Below are 19,061 nucleotides of genomic sequence, written 5' to 3'. Positions count from 1 at the left end.
ATGTCCCTCCACTTCGTCATTAACTCAGGAGGTAATTGTCACGCAAAGTGATTTTTTCGTGGTGAACCGTCACATTAGTGAAGGTGATGTGACCGTTTTAAAGTTTTTCTTTCACTTCAGCATTTTTTCTTCATAAGAAAAAATTAAACGAGACAAAGGAATAATTTATTTTTCATGGGATATTCAAAAGCAGTCAAGTCATTTGAAAAACCAACAATACTCCATGTCCCAATTTTATCAGTGTTTATCATTAACGGCGTAGCATTTTTACGGGAATTTCGGTAAGAACGAGTGCATTCCGGGGGTGGCCCCGTTCTTATCACCGTCGCCACTCCGTCGAGTGACGTAAGAGGACTCCCAAGGGTACCACCCACACACATGTCTTGCTCCCTTTTACAGGAATTGTCTCTCTCCAACATGGACTCGTATCCTGCCCCAAATGTTGGTCGTTGGTCGACCCAGACCTCGCGACGCCGGACTCACTCTCCTCCCTCCCGCCCTCTCGTCCCTTTCTCCTTATCAGCGAATCGGTGACGTTGTAGTGAACCCGGCCAGACCTTGTGCAGACGCAAGCTCGGGGGATGACGTACAACCACCACCGAAACAGCGCTCTTCCATTGACCTTGACAGAAGGAGACATTGTCTTTTGCGGTCTACTGACATTTCCCGGGTTTTTGCTGTTTTATTATCGGAAAATTTTTCCTAATCAGCGGAAAACTGTTTATTGTTGGATAAATTTTGTTATTTCAAGAGTCATTACCGATAGGTTGGGGTTAAACGTGAATTTGTTCACCAAAATGGCGGCCAAACCGAGTCAATACCGAGTGTATTGATCCGGATGTACGGATTTAATTTTCACTTCTCAATTAGATTTTTTCATTTGCGAAGTTACACTGCACGCAATGTTTAGAACGTTCCTCGTAAATTGCAACTAATTTTAAATTTGTTATCAGCCGATCTGATTAGAATATTCCGCCGACTTCACTGCAATAGCTCAAGGCACCACAGCACCTTGAGATTTTTTTATTTTGTTTTATTGGAAATGCAAATTAAATGAAGTGGAAATTAAACATTAGAATAAGAATTATTTGATATTGAAGTCGTATTGAATGTAGAACAGATCTTTCATATGGAAATGGCATAGGATTTGAAATCGATTAATTGAAAATGGCGGGCACAATGGAGACATGATAGTTGACATTGAAGGTGACATAGTTAACAGACGATCGATAGAAATAGTTCTCGGAATAATCGATTCCGGCCATCACTTTGCGCCACTTTTCCCACGCGAGAGAGGACCAGAATTTTTCGTAGTTTCTCTCGGTGTACCGTAAATGTGAGAATCAGATGTCTCAAAATGATGCGAGTTGCGGAGATTCACGAGTTCTCCCGAAACATGGAGAGAATAATTCTTGAAATGTTACTCGTAATCTGTCAGTCAGAACAGTATTCAGTAAAAATTACGGAACAGTTAGAAATTTTTTCATTAACTTTTCGGGAAAAAGTCGGGAATATTTCGTGAAAAGATGTCAAGCTGTTCCGTAATTTTGACTTAATGGTCTTTTGACTGACAGTTGATGGAACAGACACGTAATATTTCAAGAATTTTTCTCCCAATGAAGGATTTACGGATCTTTTCAGGTAAAATTTTCACGAAATTCGGAAAAATATCTACGCGACTTTTTAACGCAACGAGCGTGATATAATTTTTATGTAAATCCCCCTCCAACGTAATTCTATTTTCGTTTTAATGAAAAGAGAATCCGAGACACTCATGGGTTTGCAATAAACGTTGTCACGTGTATGCCGATTCATACAAATATAAACGAGTTGTTTGAATAAAAATCCTCAACTAAAAAGGAGAAGGCTTCCGAGTACGGTCTGCCCCATAGGCTCAGTTTGCTGCGACGAGTACACTCGCACCTAAAACTCCCTCCCATTGATATTCAAATGAGGGTATCCTTGAACCCCCAAAACACGATATAGAATAATAACCCGAGAAAGTCGGAATCTTTTTTTAGAGTTTCTCGGGAGTTTTTCGTTCTGATGATGAAACTAAAGTAGAGATCGATATTGCCTGCGTGATGCACGAAAGTTATTTCTATCGGTTCATGTTGCCGATAAATTCAAAGCTAAGACGTAGCTTCTGCATAATTAAGGAGCGGAGGAACTAAATTAATAGCGGATGAATTTTCAGGGGTTTTTGCCGAAAATTTTGCTGATAAAAAAATTTTAACTGCCAAAAGATTATACGTTATACATGAGAACATCTCGGGAAGTTTAACGCATTTCGTTGGTAGCGATTGAGTAACTGATGAACGCATATTTAAAGTCTTTCAGAAAGAGAGAGAACTCGTGCCATAAATATTAAAAATTTCGAGATTTGAATTTTTGGCGGGAAAGCATGAGACCGCGGCCATTTGACCTGCGAGCGTTCCGTAGTGACATATAAGCGAATATAATTTCTGGAGAAAAAATGCTAATCTCCTCAAGAAATAATTCCAACAATTATTTAGGGTCAAGTCTTTTTGGAAAAATAGTAAGCGTTTTCAGAAAAAAAAAGACGAGGCAATAGCTCCGGTGATTATAACGTCGCTTCATATTCTGAGATGATTAATACGCCATCTTGAAAAGCGTGGTATGCTCATCAAAATGGCTGACTGACAATTTAAAATTAGAATTTAGTATTTCTACTCCGCTATCCTTTAACTGAGACGCAGTTTGTGGTAGGAGTGGGAAACTCAATGACTTATAACCGATTATTGACTAGAATTAATCTTTCATTACTGGTTATCAATGATAATGACATAAATTGTTGTCCTTAATTTACTTTAATTTAGTTTTAATTTTATTTTAATTTAATTAAATTTTTTAACAAGGTTAGCTATTAGACTACAAGTGATCAGTAGTGGGACAAATCGTAGTTGAGTCAAGGGAACAGAGACCCTTAGACCCTTCAGCAAAATCAAGCCGACTTCTTATGTTAAATTCTAATCAATAAACTTCGCACACATTTATACATTTTCCTGAAACTACAGGAGCCCTGAATAAAATCAATATCTTACGAAATCGTCTATTTCCATTTATTTTTGAAACTCAGGGAAATTTTGATTTTTTAGGTCTTTTAGTATTGCAAAATTCTTTTTGCCGTGCCGACACTAGGGCTGGGAAGTTCGAGGGCATAAATGCACTTCGCAATCAAGGTAGTAGTCTATACGATGGAGTTGATCCTGTATCAATTTCGTAGCTATAAATTTTTATGTATGTAAATGGCGATTTTAGGGTCTTTGATTGCCAATAAAAAATAATTTAAGATGGCTAAAGTCTGTTTTGTCTGCAATTTATGAAAGACTCCAATACTGATCAGGAGTTTCACGATTAATCGAGAAATACCACGACCACATCGGAAAGTCATGGAACGTTCTAAAAACTTCCATAAAAATTCACGTTTAGAATTTTGATTTCTGACTGAAAATTCCAGTCCTCCAGTCTATATGACTGCATAATCTGCAACTCTATGAAATTTGCAGTGAATTTGATATTCTCCTGCTCCCCCCCCCTCGCCCGCGCACAAGTAGCGCGCAAATCTAATTCAGTTTCGTTTTCCGCAAAATTATTATTAAACTCACCGCGCGCTTCTATTTTCTTTCTTCAACAACACACATATCTCGAAAGTGCAATGGCTTACTTTCGTAAATAATACGTTATTTCAAATGAATTTACTATACGACAATAATAACACAAGACAGTGACTGAACGCGTGCTCTCGTACCATCTCGAAAAGAGCGGAAACAAAAAAAAAAAAAACGTTTAAAGTATAGGAGAAAGCCAGTGATTGATGGGCCTCTTTTTTGCGCATCACAGGAAATAAATACGTGAAACGGATTGGGCCCAGGAGAAGGTGACTAACCCAGTGGATTACGTAAGGAGACCCATAACCCGAGTGTCGGGGGATACCAATGGCTTTAGCACTAGGCACTAGGGTCAAGGAAATTATCACTTAAAATAAAAATTTCTCGGTGACATATTCTGAAAAGACAAGAAAGAGGAATAGAGCGAGTTTACTCAGTGCATGGGACTGACGACAAAACCGTCGCCGGTATTATAAAACTCGTGTGTGCAGTAGGGAACCGAGGAGAACAGAACAGAACAGCCCAGCCGTCCCAGTGGAAATTTCCATTGCAGTTGGCATGCCGGCACGAGTACAGTCCCGCACAAAAACCATTCAATTTTTCTATGTCATTTTTTTTTTATTCCAGATTTTTAATCCACAAAAACCGGGACAGAGAGGAAACGATTGAGGTTGAATGAGTGGAAAATTTGGGACATTCGTTTTTGTTTTAAAAATCATTTTTATTTGAATGTCACGGATTAGTTGGCGCCCCGGGGTATCTGCTGGTGAAGCAATTCGGGGAAGACCGCGCCCTGTTTTACGGATCGTCGTAGGCAACAGCCAGAGAGGCAAATCAATTGTTAATTTATAAACAGAAAGGAATTCTCTGCTCAACCAGGTAACATGAATTTTTCATCTTTTTAGGAAGGAAACACTCGCTTCTTAAGAACAAATGTTCCGGTTATTAATTTTTTTTCCTCCATGAAAAGAAGGCAATTATTGATCTCCTCAGAAGAAAAAGATGACATTTTTCCAAACCGGTTTCTCATTAAATTTCAAAAGACAAGAATAGCTATTTTCTGTGATGATCTTATTCGCGACAGTAAGTACGCACTATTCATCATCAATGCATCGTCCATTTAATTGGTATCGGAATATTCATGAATAGAAGAATAAAAAAAAAAGCATTGAAAACCGGTTATTGGTACGATCGAGGCCAGAAGACGCATCATAAAGTCCACGTGACTCGCCACGTGGCTCAACCGTTTTCTCCCGTAACGCCAGACAAACGACTAAGGGCCAATGTATCATACGTCACAGTGTCTTTTATTAACTAACCTATCCCGTACCGACGTAAATTAACTCGTACACTGGGTAGCTGCATAAAGAACACGCGATCGAACACCTCGTGTTCGCGAAAAGTCAACGTCCTGACTGCGGCACGGGCTCGTTTGTAGCATGGGATCCCGGCGCAGACGAGTATTTGCATATTTGGTCACGGATGTGAGACACATAATCCGGTGAATTACGTGATTTGCGTAATTCATCGGCAGTCTGTCGGCTCGATGAATTTGAACGACATGGAATGGCTGGGTGTGGGCTTTTGTGACACTTGAGGAGCCTAGAATGCCTGCATTTGAATGGGTTTGTGGGTAAAACAGAGTAAATACGGGATTTTTAATTTTTAGTCCGCCGGTAACACAGAGCGGAAGCGGGACAACGAGAAATATCAAAATTTTCCGTACTTTTCATGAAGGTTTTCCAAACACACCGTCCAAAATCGTCAAAACTAAATGAAATTTCACCACAATCGCAGATGAATGGATTAAGCGCCCAATTGGTCTTAATTTATGCTTGACATTTAGACATTTAGTGTTTTTATTTATTTAGTATTAGTCAAAGTGTTGGAATCTGTACATAAGATTTATTTACACTGTTGACCTAATACTAAATTCTTAACGTACGTTTTTTTAAATATTGACAAATCATTTTTACATATTTAGAATCTGTTTCCTTTGCAAACTTGTTCGCTGTAGGACGAGGAGTACAGACAGACCTCCTCAGCACCCAGAGCGTTTTTAGGATCTTTACAATGTCCAAAACAATTAGATTGCCAACATTTCGTTATACCTTGAGCTACGAAGTACCCTAGGGGCCGTATTTTGGATGTTATTGTCTGGGAACATACCGTTTTCTTGCTTTGGGAACTGCCAATGTTTGAAGATTGTTGTTTGTCTAGGACTAGGACTTTTTCGAGTTCCATAAATTCCATTCACGTTGGGCCTGTCTCTAGATGATTTATGCCTACCAAACTAGAATCCATTCCGCAAGTTTATGTTGAACTTCAGATTTATGATTTGGTCCCTTTGGTTCCCTAGGGGCAGAGGGTGGTGGGGGCTCTTTACCTGGACTTGAATGAGACGTACCCATTCACAGAAAGGCAGAACTTTTCTTTCTGAATTTTTATTGATCACCGGCGGAAGTTGGCATGTGAATTAAGTTGAAGAATCGAAATTTCATTATTTTCATGAGTAGCGGTAGACCCTGAGGGCATGGAAATGGCCCAAGAGCTACAACTAGAGCGGCAGAAGAATCCGGGAAAAATTAGTTCAATAACACTTACGAATTACTTTCCGAAGTCCGACGTGGATTATTGAATTTATCCTTTAAACATTCAACAGATATTATCGATCCATTCAGGAGCATTTTTCGCGTTATTTTGCGAGAACGACTTAATTTGTTATAAAAATACAAGAGAACCGGTGGTGCAGTTGTTGAATTAAAGCAAAATTAATTCACAAATTTTTAAAATTTTCCAAAAAAGACGTTTTGTCGACCCCAGTGTACTTATCCCGAGGGGGGGGGGGGTGCAAATGGAAAAAATGACTAATGTTCCTGTAGATACCCTATGGGCATGAGGATTTCGACTGCTGTACACAGAGGTCACTACTTACGTTGTCATTTTAATACTCTACTCAATAAGAGCAACAACAGTTTCTTTATTAATTAATATTTGGTATCAGTCTTCGATTTTTTTAAATATAAATATACGTATGCTACAGTTGTAGTCTCAGGTAGCTCTCGAGGTACTAACACTTCTGCTTGAGCACGTCTTCGTGAACGCGCTTGTCCGTCCTGATAATGTACAGTTTACAACCCCTTGAGGAATGAATCTCTCTGTAGAGGGTACGTAGGCGCCACCTGTCGGCCTTTTCATCGCACACTCGATCGTCGAAGTCCTTCAATTCCGTCGATAAAACAATTTCACGACATCTTCAGCCCCGAGGATAAAGAACTTTACTTTGGTATGCAGTCAATGCAATTGCAGTCATTACAATAAAACATGGCGTCAGTATTCATCCCGCATTCCATGTCCTCGAGCATACGTGTCGCAGATAGCGGATTATTATTGCCCCGCGAATGTAAAGGCGCCAACCAGTCGATCTGACGAGTGCCGTTGTCAAAGTGAATAACAACAATTTTTTCTTCACCGTCAACGGCAAGTCATTGCGTTTGGAAGTGACACGGGCTGTTTTTCAACACGTGAATCAAGTGTCTGTTTCCCGATCATCCGTTCTCTAGTGCAACAAATACCCGATAAGGGCGGTGAAACTGCCAATAAATTGATCTTGGGAGGAAGTTGCAGGATAAATGAGTAATAAGAGTTTAAAGGTCTCGGTGGGGTCACATGCTTCAAAATGTTGTGGATGCCTTCGTCACGTCAATATCACTGCCACACACACAAAGACATAAATTAATGTGAGATAATAATAATAGTGAGGAATTAAGTAGATATGTCGAACATGAAGCTCAGCATGCAGGACAAGAAGGATTTGGATAAGTTTATGAAGTTTCTGGCACTCAAGGCTGCTCAGATTATTGTACAATCCAGATCGGGGGAGAAAGTCATGACGAAATGCAAGCCAGACTCGTCTGGAGCCAATTGGGTAAAGCTATTCAAATAGATTTTAGACTTTCATTTACATAGAGACTTCCCACTGGAGGAGAATTATTAATTTTTCCCGAGTTGTCTTCCAGAGCTATACTGCTGATTTTTTGTTTAACTCAAGGAAAAGAACAAATTTTTGGTTCATGAAATTTGATCTCGGAAATTTAGATACGTGAGGCTAACATTGAAGCTTAAAAATCAGTGATAACATTACTCGATGTGCCTTTCTCTAAACTGAAGCTTTTTTATCGAAAATAACAACTACACTATAGCTAAGGTTGCACTGATAATTCAAGAGGATTCCAGAATTTGAAATGACATGAGGACGAGCATTCGTGAATTGATTTAGATGCCTAATCTAGTATGAGTTGTCAGTGCTATATTCCATTGAATTGTCGGCTAGGGGAGTGAAATTTGATGGATTTTGATGTTTTCAGTTCAATCTGGCCGTTCCTGATCTCCCCGAAGTCCTGGCCGAAGCCAAAAGGGTTCTTTGTGGGGAAATAGTCAGTTCCTCGATACCTCTCTGCATTGAGATCTCTCTGAGGACAGTCGAGGGTGACACAATGGTCCTGGAGACCTGGAGTCTTGGAGTCTTACCCGAACAGAGTGACCCCACCATCAGGGTCACCTATACCGTATACAATAGAATGGGAATTTTATTAAAGTCTTTGGTGTCTGTTTCGAGGGTCACACCGGCTTACAAACTGAGCAGACGACAAGGACCCGATTCTTACGTTATTTGCTACAGAATTTATATGGGAGAACCTCAGCTGCATACGTTAGGTTAATATGATAAAATTTAGTCTGAACAAGAATTAAGAATGTTTCTCCAAACCGCGGTAATAAATTCACTTTAATTCTTTTATCAACGGAGATTCATCTGCTTTCTCTTGATAACAAATATCGTTCACACCCACAACTGTGATTTCATTTCCGCATATATCTGGCTTACTCTGTAATTGTGATTTAAGTGCAACTCAATGTCGATCTTCTTAGCTGTTATTCTAGTCACTTTAGATTATTCAACTGACGTTAATGAAAGTCGAATGAAAGATACAAGATATGAAAAAAATCATGCAACAGTTCTAATAATTACTAGATATGAAAGAATATCGAATCACCTGGATTGACATGTAAATAATGCTGTGTTTGTTTACAGGAGATAATTATAAACACGTTAGAGTAGGGCAATTGTGTACACCAGTTGGTACAATACACTTATCAGTGTCGTACAGAACCAAAATGACGATATCACCGACTCATACCAGTAGAGACTCCATCATGCTCAAGAGTGATCATTTTCATTCGGATTTAAGTCCTAGGCACGCTAGATATCAACAAAGGTAAATAAATTCAGTGATCAATCTATTTCGATTGAGAACATAATATATGAAGAGAAAAAGGTCATTAAATAATTTTTGTAGAAATTTTGGGAAATCAAAGATTTATCAGAGAATATTTTCAAAGTTAAAAGGCCGAAGAATAGGCACCAATTTATTCAGATTTGGCAAGAAGATGGAGACTCTCTAAAATTATCGCCTTTTCCCTTTTCAGTGAAGAAATATCTAAATCTTTGAGTGATACAATCAAAGTGGGAGCTTTTGTGATAAATAAACAAGTCGTGGTGAACGAAGAGGACCTAGTGATCCCCGATGTTCCATTCAGTTCATTGTTGACACCTAGACAAACATCGCCACCACCAGGACCCCAAACAGAGACAGTAAGCGCACCTACTTGCGCAACCACGACATCACCACCTGTTTCAGCTCCTTCTGCCAGCAGCATCGGTGTAATAGCCTCCGATTGTCATAACGGAAATGAGAAAACAGCCGTTGACAATGCTACACCGAAATGCAACTCCAGAAATGGATCCCGACGGAGCAGCTGCTCTATCACCAGTGCTAATGACGATTTCATTATGGTAGACTTGGTAATTACGTTGTTATGCTCAAATTTGCCAATTCAATATGTTTATATTTTTTTGGGGCACTTTTTGAGCTGTTTGAACTAACACTCATCAGTTTTTGCTTGGAGATTGGCTAATTATCGGACTTTGTTAACAAAAGCGTTCAAAATAATTTGTTTAGAGTTATTTTTTATTGTCCAGAAAACTCCTTTTGCTGGGACAAACACAAACAGTGATCTGGGTGCCTTCTACAGAGAATGCCAGAGTGCCCCTCAGCTACAGGCATTCATGGAGGAGCGAACATTGGGGGAGCAAGTTGGAGACTTGACGAAACAATTGGAGAACTTTGAAACGAATATGCATAAGTACGAGGATATCCTCACCTCGCTGTGTCAATCTGACAACAATAATCAGTGAGGACAAGAATTAGGAGTTATTCACTTTGTCAGACTGAGCTTCTCACTTATTACGAAGCAAAAAGAAGAGGGTTTTTTCAAATTTCCTAATGATGGGAAGTGGGAGATGAATCGGTATTTTCAAATTTTGTAAAGTCTACGTCAGTGAAGGTTTCATTTAATTGAAATATTTTTTTCTAACGAGTGTTATTTTCTTGAAGAAAATAAATAAGAATCCAGGGTGGACAGCAATCATTTTTTTTGAGATAAGTTTGTGCTGAAATGCAACAATCGAGTCATATTTATTTGTTGTAATGGTGAAATTGTTTTTAAGCTAAAATTATTGCCCCGTCATAGATTTATTATTTGTAACTTATCAATAAGTTAATGGAATTTTGTTCTCCTGAACAAAGACGACCCTCAACAATTAATTGGTGAAATTAATTACTTGTCTGAATTGAATGATTTAAAAAGGCTTTTCTGCGCTTACATTCGCATAAAAATCATCATAAAATGAAATTCTGTTTCATCTCCTATTGTTTCCTCCAGAATTGTTACGAATTTCGAAATTTTTGTGGTAGTCAAGAATAGAATTGAATCAGCTTTCTGCACAAACGTTTTGATAAACTAAACGAATCAGTTAGTTTTCGCAATAAAAACAATACGAAAAATTGACATAATTGGCTTCTGGTTGAATGTCGAACAAATTTATTTATAGCAAAGATGTTGATATATTGTTTTGTAGGAAGAAGTGTTTTGCTTGTTGCCTTCGTGAAATTGAATTAATTGAAAACAAATTAATTGAGACGTGCACGTGATGGATAAAGTGCTTTGCTACAAATATATATTTATAGTTTTCATTGTCATTGAATTAAATATAAATTATTGACTGTATATAATGTAAATTACGTTTGTTGTAATATTCATTATTGATTGTAATAGGAATATTATTTTCTTTTTTAAATAATACTCATTAATTACATGAGGATTGTTCATTGATTGCTATTTTAAAGACTTTCCCGTTACTTTTTGAACCCAAAAAAAATTATAGTTCTTATATTTTTTATTATCATGATAAATATTTTGTAAGTGAAACGTACGAACCGGATGTTCTATCTCCGGAATCGAACCGGAAGTATCTTTTAAAGTCTGAATTTTAGGTTATAAAGTCTCCACTTGACGAAAACACGAACAACAATAGTTCAACGATATTCCATTAAATAGAATGATTGTTAAAACTTCACGAACAGTAACTTTCTTTCTTTAATCTTTCATTGGGTATCTATTAACCCCACATTAATAAATAATTCAAGATGCAGTGGGAGACATTTCTCCAGGCAATTCACCGTAAACTCCGGTCGACCCACCCCGAAGAAAAAATATACAAATCGAAAACAGAAAGTGAAGTAATTTCCCTAATTTCCAATAATGATGACGTTCTGGATTTAATTTCCTCCTGGCTGCAGGACCAGTACAGACACAAGTCCTCAAAATCGCCCGAAACTGCCAAAAGGTTCAGGGACATTGGGAATGATTCTTTCAAGAAAAGAGACTATGTCAAAAGCCTTACCTCATACACAGAAAGTGCAAAATTTTCATCAGTAGATGAAGACGATTTTTCCGTAGTGATTGCCAACAGATCTGCGAGCCTATTTCACATGTGCAGATATCAGGAGTGTCTCGAGGACATTGAAATGGCAATTGAAGCAGGATATCCCCAGAAACTAATGCATAAGGTTTATCTGAGGGCGGCCCAATGTCACATCAAGTTGAGAGAATCGAAAGCTGCAGAAGAGGAACTTAGGAAAACTAGAGATTCAATCAATTCCAACAGAAGCCTCACGGCAAGTGCCAAAGGTATGGAACTAGGGATGAATAATGATCGTAATTTTTACAGACATCAAGTCTTTCGTAATTTCCCCTTCTCTGATCATTTCTATGTTTTCTGACGTCTTCTGAAAGTTTACCAGACGACTCGAAAACTTTCTGGAGAACTCGATATCTAAGACTGCTTTAAATCTGTGTGAATTATATCATAATTATTACAAAGTGGCCATTTTAATTAGTCTTGTAAGTCATTGAAGACACTATTAGTTACGTGATTTTATGCTCAGGATTACAATTTTGGATGCTAGACTTGTTTTCGATTGCCCGAAATGAAAGAATTGATTTCCCGGGGGTCAACTATTCTAGATTCACTCTCATAATAATTAAATGACTTTCAACAGTATTAATTATTGCTTTGGATCATCATATTGTGATCCGAGTAAGTTATTCGTTGACATAACAATAAACAGAATTATAAATATAATGTAACCTGTTCCACCAATCGATTTATGATGCCATTGGCCCGGTCAATTCTCTTCTTCCAGAAACTTTATTGATACAAGTGGATGCACTGTCTCTCGACCTCCAAAAAATTCCCCCATCAACAAAACTGACTACGAACGATCCCCAAGAGGTGATAACTCCAGAAAAATTGATGGAAACCAATGCAAATTACCCCTCAGCCTCGCCATCACTGACTCGAAATCATTCCCCAACTCGAGGGAGGTTCGTAACTGCAATGAAACCAATAAAAAAGGGGGAGATACTATTCGTAGAGAAGCCCTTTGCATTTGTCCCTCTGGACCATGAGACTTCAAATTTAGTGTGTGGAAATTGCTGTGGAGGTTTCCCCGGCGTTTCTTACCCATGCAGGGGCTGCATTGAGGTTTCTTATTGTTCTCCGAAGTGCTGGAGGGAGTCCTGGGGGCTGTACCATCGATGGGAATGCCCTGGGTACGAAATGGGCATCTGGAGACAGATCGGAATTGCACATTTGGCTGTTAAAGTTTTATTGGCTTCTAGCACTACTAAAGATATTGAGAAATTTAATGAGGTGCAGAAACTTGTGACGAACATTGAGAAGTTGTCGGACGATGATTTGATGGTCTACAGTATTGTGAGTAATCAATTTTTTTTTATTGCAAATATCTTGTTGTTTCATCTTCCGAGTCAGGGGGAGTGTTATTGGCGAGTTATTGGTTTGACCTATAAGGGTGAGATCCACTTCAAGCGAATACTGCACTGATAGAAAAATGTAATGAAATAGAGGGAACATTTATTAATCAGTCACTCAGGGCTTTTCAATATTGCAAATGAGATAATCCGCTTACGATTCCACTTAATACGGGCTAGAAATAAATCGTATACTCTTTTGCATTTGATGCATATTTTATCAAATTGCCATCCATTCGAATGCATTACGTTTCGCCGATTTGAAAAATCAATCATTGACAGCAATGAAATATTCACTCATATATTATGAAATAAGGTCTCATTTACATTGAATGTTCTGCCATTCACTCTAGGAAAGCCACTCACCAAATGCCGAACTAAAATGTTTAAACAATGAAATTCTATTCAGGGTAGTCGTGGTGAGTGATTTTTTAATTCTTGTTTCAGACTGCCCTCATGCTCTCTCAATACCTCTACGATCACACAGACTTTTCGCGTGATATGGACCTGAAAAAATCAATAATTGAAAAGTTCCGATCCAACGAAAATGGACGGACCGCTGAAATTTTCACTTTGTCCCAGAGAAAAAAATTTCTCGCCAGTTTGCTGTTGCAACATATGCTCCAGCTAATTGCCAATGGCCATGCAATCACGCGACTTAATTTAATGAATTCAGCAAAAGGCAATATCGTTGATGAACAACAGCAGAGAATTGCCGTTGGGATTTATCCATCCGTCAGTATGATGAATCATTCCTGCGATCCAACAATTATGAACACGTGAGATTTACATTTGCATCTACCTCACAACGATAATTTCATGTTCATAATGAATTAACGATTATCAATTGCAATGTATTTTCCATGTGTATTGATTTTCAGTCACATAGATTATTTCTTGGTTGATTTTCAACTAGTGTATTAAATTGGAATTTTTGTTGTTGTCAGTAAACATGTGCTTTTGTTTATTCTGTGCTTAATGGACAGTTCACATTTATTCCTCTAATGAAACGAATTTGAGGACGACCCATTAGAAATTGAGACTTGAAACTGTCAGAAGTTAGTTTTGGTTCTTTTCTCATTAAGGAATCTTTTCCGCAGAATTCAGAAACTTTAAAATTTTTCTTTGATTCTCTCCTTAATTACGCTCAAGTCATAATCAAGTTTTATAGGACAAAATGTGAACATTCCGCCCTTTCTTTCATTAAAATTCTCTGTCCAAAGGCAATTTCACATCCCGGTAATATCTGTAATTAATGGAGAATTAGTAATATCCGTCAGTCTTTCCCTTGTATTTATTTCAATTTAATTCATTTTTTTTTCTTTTTCCAGCTTCTGGAACGATTATTTAATCGTTAAATCGATAAAAGACGTCGGAATTGGGGACGAAATCTTCAACTGCTATGGTACGTGAGTAGAGAATCTCAGACTAATGAAAAAGAGAAGAGAAAAAGGAGGAATTTCAATGTCTGGAATAATGAATGACTGCCACGTTTTCATGGATGATTTATGCAATTTTTTTAAGGACCGCATTTCCGTCGTATGTCGGTGGAGGACCGTCAGAAGGCCCTAAAAAGCCAGTACTGCTTTCAATGCAAGTGTCTGTCATGCACAGATACCGATCTACAATGTTTTTTGGTAATAAAAAAATTTTGTTACCTTGGGGATTGCTCTGTTCAATGAGAGCATTTTATATAGTACACTCTACCACGATTTATATCTGACGTAGTCTTTCTCAGTATTCGTAGGCAATCGGCGGAAAGTTTGCTCCATAAGAAAGAGAACTTCTAGTTTTTAGCGATATATTTATTATTTCTAGCGATACTTTGCACGGGCTGGCGTGACTCTTAGCATTGGTAATTTTTAGTACTGAAACTGAGAGACAAAAGTTTGGAATTTTTTCGATTAGCACTCCATTCAATTGCTGGAAGACGTGTTCTATTATCCATATTATACAAAATAATCCATTTCAACAGGGCAAATCCATTTGATTTTTGGGAATAATTATTCACAATCATATGTAAATAATTTTATTTATATACTCTCCCTAATTTTTATTTTCTCCCGCGACGACAGGAGTCACACGTTTTTATTAGTCCACAACTTGTCGATTTTTGTCTATTTTTGAAGATAACTAAATACGTATCTGATAGTTTTTCAATGAACTTTCACATCCAACACAAAAAAAAATTCTCCTACCTGATTGATTTCAGGATCGTTTTACTGCATTTAAATGTTCCTCCTGTTCGGGCCCCCTCAATAAAGCCTTCGTTTGCCTGGAATGTCACAATTCAACGAAGATTGATGTGGTCTCCCAAACGAAGGATTTAGAAACAGCACAAAACCTCTTCGCCTTATCCCAGGATCTCCAAGACCTCGGGAAATTCGAGGAATCCAAGAGAAACCTTTTGCAATGTCTAAACATCCGCAAGAAAATTCTTTACCGTCACCACGAGGACGTAGCAATAACCCTAGACTTTCTGGGAAAGGTCTCAGTGATGATGGGCCAATGGCTGGAGGCTATAGCGTATCTTGAGGAGAGCATAATGACGGTTGAGGAGAAATTCGGCAGCGATAGTATCGAAGTTGCTAACGAATTGAATAAAATCACTGACGTTTGCGTTCAGTATCTCCAGAAGGACATGAAGAGAAGGTCGGAGATTTACAAGTGAGTGGAACATTTAAATTTCAAGTACTTTCGATCAATTCGATGAAGTGGTGAGTTTACTTTTGTGCATTCACTTCGTGCTCGACTGATGAGTGTAAAGATTAATGCAGAAAGCTCGAATGCAGGCCGCGCAATATTTTTGTGTCACGATATTAAAAAAAAAATCCAATGCCTGTTGTAAAATGTAAAATCAAATGAGTAGAACTGTTGTCACGAATTCGAAGCAAGAGTTGAATTTCTGGTGAATTTCTTGATACCAATTGACGTGACGAAAGGAAGAAAATCCGAATATTTCTGGCTAAAAATATGTCATTTGCAATTGATCTTTAACAAAGGGATTCTGTCTTTAAAGAAGTGGACAGAAATATACTGGTTCGAGTAGTTTGGATCGATTGATGAATGGGGTGAATTCGAGTTTGCGAGAATTAATTTCTATTTTATGATTGCTTCTTTTCTTCAGAGATATACTGAAGAAGACCCAGAGGTTTCTAGATCGCGCCGAGAAGATAACGAATCTTATTAGCGGACCTTGGGACAGTGCTTACATGGAATTGAGGGAGAAGAAAGAGGAGCTAGAGGGAATGTTCGAGTGTCTTCATGTTTGATTTAAAAGCGATAATGAATCAATAACTGCAATTGGATGGAGCAATTTTGGGAAAACATGAATGTGGGGTGTTTGTTCGCCTCATTAATTGTAATGAATTTTCTGTGATAATTAATTGATGGAATACAATGAGTCACTGCAGCAATTGTAAAGATGAAAATATCTGTTTAGTAACCAGTCCTAGGAAGGGATGCCCAGTTTTTACATACGACAATATTCTCAATGATGTAGATATCTGAGGTTTTTTACGATTTTGGTTTTTAAACAAAATATCTGGACAATAAATTTTCGAGAGTCGATACAACCAAAATTTTTTCTTATTGGTCTATATTCCTGATCCATGAATCCAAAAAAACAATCAATATTCATATGTATATATTTATAATTCGCGTTCATCATAAAAGTACAATAATAGCATTATATCAAATCACAAGAAGAAATTCATTGCTCACACAACTGGTGCATTCATCAGATACAAGTAATAAATTTTCGCACCCACAAGCGACACTCGCCCCGCGGTCATCACACAAATACTCACATTGTTTTACATCTTATTAGGTTTTTAAATATTTTTTCTTCGTTAATTCTGGCCCTTTTAATTACAAATTTATCGATAAGTCCACGTAATATTTTTGTTCGTTTTTGTTTTTTTTTATATCAAGAGAAAATGTTATCGTACAATTCGGAGTAACATAGGTGTCAAAAAATAAGTGTGACGTATGAAAAAAAATACATATTAAAAATAAAAATAGATATAACAAATAATTACAAAACACAATCATTGACTTGAAATTTCATTCCATTGATCATTAACTAGTGATAAAATATTAAATTGTGAGCTAAATAACTGGGGTGCTACAAAATAACTCCGACAATACCCGAGTACGTCCTAATTATCTTTTTTATCCATTGAGTGAACATTCGATATTTTGTTCGTTGGAGCTTCTCGCACATAATTAATTGTGTCCCTAAATGATCTAAAACTTTCTATAAACCCTCATTAATTTCACCGTTACATATCTCATTGAATTTTCATTAGATTTTGTTCATTTGTTTTTTTTTTATACAAAATGTACAGGATTTTTTTTATCGAGAGAGGGTATCGAATATTTGGGGTGGGCGATGATCAATCATAACGGAACATTAGCATCAATGGTCCGTTGTTCAGGGATCGACGCGACTTTTCATGAGGTATTCGATACATTTTCTCGACATGAAGAAACATTATGCGATTTTACAAAAAAAATGGTATCCAGGGGAGAAATCCAACTCGATGAGGAAAAGTATATTTTTCCGAGGATTGGTTCTGGGGACTTTCTGGACAATGAGAAATATTGGACAACTACTTTCAAAACACTTTTTTCTTGGTCAAGAAAGTTCCTGTGAAAAATAGTTTCCAAGATTTTATGCAATCAGTATTCGTTCTCGAGATCGTTCTACATTCAACAAAATGTAAGAAATTTTATGGGAACTGCTTACTTATTTCGAGAACAAAGATTGATTGGGGGAAAATGTCGAAAGGTTGTTCTGATAATCGAAATAACTCATCGCGTCGATTCATTAGTGAGTTGATACAATGCTCAAGAGCTATTGAAGAATTGACAAGTGAAATTCGATTTTGTCCATAAGTTTTTTCATCCATCTGGCAAACACATTTTGAGACTTTTTCAAAAAATTGGTCAGATACAGTAGAGGGGTGTAACGAACCAATAATATCCATTACTACTGAGATAATTCTACATTTACCACAACGTAAAAAACTCAATTTTAAGGGATAAAAAATACGAACAAAAAATTACCACTTTTGTTAATCGCCATCCACTTCACTAATGAGTTCCTCTACTTGTGGAAAAGTCAGAAAAATTACCAAAAAGAATTTTCGCGACGTTTCTTCTCAAAGTTCCTCATTACCGGGGTACTTTCACACTCAACAACAATTTCTGAATTATTTCAAAATTGACAGTTCCCCCTAAACCTCCTCATTACCGAGATAATCCCTCTGGGAAAAAACATTCTTTCCGCATCGAATTTGCCCCTCCGCTCCGCCATAATACATATCTGCCCCGTCTGCTCTGTATTACGCACAAACCCTCGTTTAATAAAGAAAGAACACAACAGAAATCCTGAGAAAGAGTGTATCTTGGATGAAAAAAAAAGGTCAGGGGATTTAAGAAAAGTGAAAGAAATTGGGGAAAAAAAGTCAGGAGACTAAAAACGGCGAACAGGAGAGGGAGGAGGGGAGGGAAAGGGGGAGAGAAGGGTTGGGATAGGGTTTACTTGGGTGTCACTAATCAGGCACTTACGATATTTTTCCGTTATTCTTCTGTACGAGTTGTTCGTACCTTAAAGAGTCACACCCACACTCATTTCTCATCTCACATTAATCTCCTTTGCTTTCTCCCATTACCACCTGAATTCTCTTCGTCTTCATTAAGCTATTGCTCTTTTCACTTAAAAACACATTTACACATCACGTCATGGTTTCCCTTATCCGCACACACATAGACATGTTCACATGGAACTTTTTCATCACTTGGCCAGAGAACTTCGACACTTGAACTTTTCGAGTGTGAAAATTTCTTCAGTGAGGGGCGAAGAATATCAATAGGTGTCGACAGTCGATCCCTCTGGCACAAGTCTCAACGACCTGGGGATATTTCAAGATTCTTCGGGGACGAAGACATTGAATGTTTCTTCGGTATTTTTAATGAATTGTTTCATTGACTATCTACTTGGTGGATTCTAAGTCATGAGCTCTGTTGTGTCGTCAGCCTCAATCTCTTCTGGGGGCTCAACGGTCACTGAGAGCTTTGTGTAGCCAAGACTGGATTCTCTTCTTCTGGACACAGCCTGCAAATCAGTCAATCACATTTGGAGAAATTATAAAAATGCTGAGAATAATCTGGAGAAATTTCTTTTTGTGG

At 37.7% G+C, this 19,061-nt stretch overlaps 4 protein-coding genes across 8 annotated transcripts in view; 2 read left to right on the top strand and 2 right to left on the bottom strand.

Annotated features, from left to right (window-relative positions):
* Window positions 1–302: 302 nt before the first annotated feature.
* Window positions 303–6,451, bottom strand: LOC135165167 (uncharacterized). Its single transcript, XM_064126185.1, has 2 exons — window positions 5,802–6,451; window positions 303–622 (listed from the first exon to the last, which is right to left on the bottom strand). Exons 1-2 carry the CDS (start codon window positions 5,883–5,885, stop codon window positions 320–322), a joined length of 387 nt encoding a protein of 128 aa, XP_063982255.1. The 5' UTR covers window positions 5,886–6,451; the 3' UTR covers window positions 303–319.
* A 335-nt stretch (window positions 6,452–6,786) lies between these two features.
* On the top strand, window positions 6,787–10,848 carry Atg13 (Autophagy-related 13). Of its 3 annotated transcripts, none has more exons than XM_064126167.1 (5): window positions 6,787–7,560; window positions 8,000–8,348; window positions 8,725–8,908; window positions 9,120–9,486; window positions 9,673–10,848. In XM_064126167.1, the coding sequence occupies exons 1-5, from the start codon at window positions 7,408–7,410 to the stop codon at window positions 9,886–9,888; spliced, it is 1,269 nt and encodes a 422-aa protein (XP_063982237.1). In that variant the 5' UTR covers window positions 6,787–7,407; the 3' UTR covers window positions 9,889–10,848. The 3 variants fall into 3 exon arrangements, with proteins under 3 accessions (XP_063982237.1, XP_063982236.1, XP_063982239.1); XM_064126166.1 differs by having other exon boundaries at window positions 6,931–7,560; window positions 9,120–9,495; XM_064126169.1 differs by lacking the exon at window positions 6,787–7,560 and adding an exon at window positions 7,744–7,923 and having other exon boundaries at window positions 9,120–9,495.
* A 127-nt stretch (window positions 10,849–10,975) lies between these two features.
* Window positions 10,976–16,447, top strand: LOC135165139 (SET and MYND domain-containing protein 4-like). The gene is made up of 7 exons (XM_064126134.1): window positions 10,976–11,723; window positions 12,239–12,810; window positions 13,314–13,645; window positions 14,198–14,271; window positions 14,391–14,503; window positions 15,079–15,533; window positions 15,994–16,447. The coding sequence occupies exons 1-7, from the start codon at window positions 11,180–11,182 to the stop codon at window positions 16,136–16,138; spliced, it is 2,235 nt and encodes a 744-aa protein (XP_063982204.1). The 5' UTR covers window positions 10,976–11,179; the 3' UTR covers window positions 16,139–16,447.
* A 48-nt stretch (window positions 16,448–16,495) lies between these two features.
* Window positions 16,496–19,061, bottom strand: part of LOC135165133 (furin-like protease 2) — a 184,999-nt gene continuing 182,433 nt past the window's right edge. For all 3 annotated transcript variants that reach the window (XM_064126123.1, XM_064126122.1, XM_064126124.1), the window contains one exon: window positions 16,496–18,987. In XM_064126123.1, coding sequence (XP_063982193.1) covers window positions 18,880–18,987 — 108 coding nt within the window. In that variant the 3' untranslated portion in view covers window positions 16,496–18,879. The remainder of the gene's footprint in view (window positions 18,988–19,061) is intronic.

Source organism: Diachasmimorpha longicaudata, chromosome 8 (assembly GCF_034640455.1).
Source record: "Diachasmimorpha longicaudata isolate KC_UGA_2023 chromosome 8, iyDiaLong2, whole genome shotgun sequence".
Taxonomy (NCBI): Eukaryota; Metazoa; Arthropoda; class Insecta; order Hymenoptera; family Braconidae; genus Diachasmimorpha; species Diachasmimorpha longicaudata.
The sequence above is the reverse complement of the archived record's forward strand: the minus strand, read 5'-3'. Positions and strand labels throughout refer to the sequence as shown.

Coding starts and splice junctions, on each gene's coding strand:
- LOC135165167 (XM_064126185.1), bottom strand. CDS start 5,885: ATGGAATTTATGGAACTCGAAAAAGTCCTAGTCCTAGACAAACAACAA. Junction 623..5,801: donor GTTCCCAAAGCAAGAAAACG/GTATGTTCCCAG, acceptor CCTTCTGTCAAG/GTCAATGGAAGAGCGCTGTT.
- Atg13 (XM_064126166.1), top strand. CDS start 7,408: ATGTCGAACATGAAGCTCAGCATGCAGGACAAGAAGGATTTGGATAAG. Junction 8,909..9,119: donor CACGCTAGATATCAACAAAG/GTAAATAAATTC, acceptor TTCCCTTTTCAG/TGAAGAAATATCTAAATCTT. Junction 9,496..9,672: donor ATTTCATTATGGTAGACTTG/GTAATTACGTTG, acceptor TTTATTGTCCAG/AAAACTCCTTTTGCTGGGAC.
- LOC135165139 (XM_064126134.1), top strand. CDS start 11,180: ATGCAGTGGGAGACATTTCTCCAGGCAATTCACCGTAAACTCCGGTCG. Junction 14,504..15,078: donor CCGATCTACAATGTTTTTTG/GTAATAAAAAAA, acceptor GATTGATTTCAG/GATCGTTTTACTGCATTTAA. Junction 15,534..15,993: donor AGAAGGTCGGAGATTTACAA/GTGAGTGGAACA, acceptor TCTTTTCTTCAG/AGATATACTGAAGAAGACCC.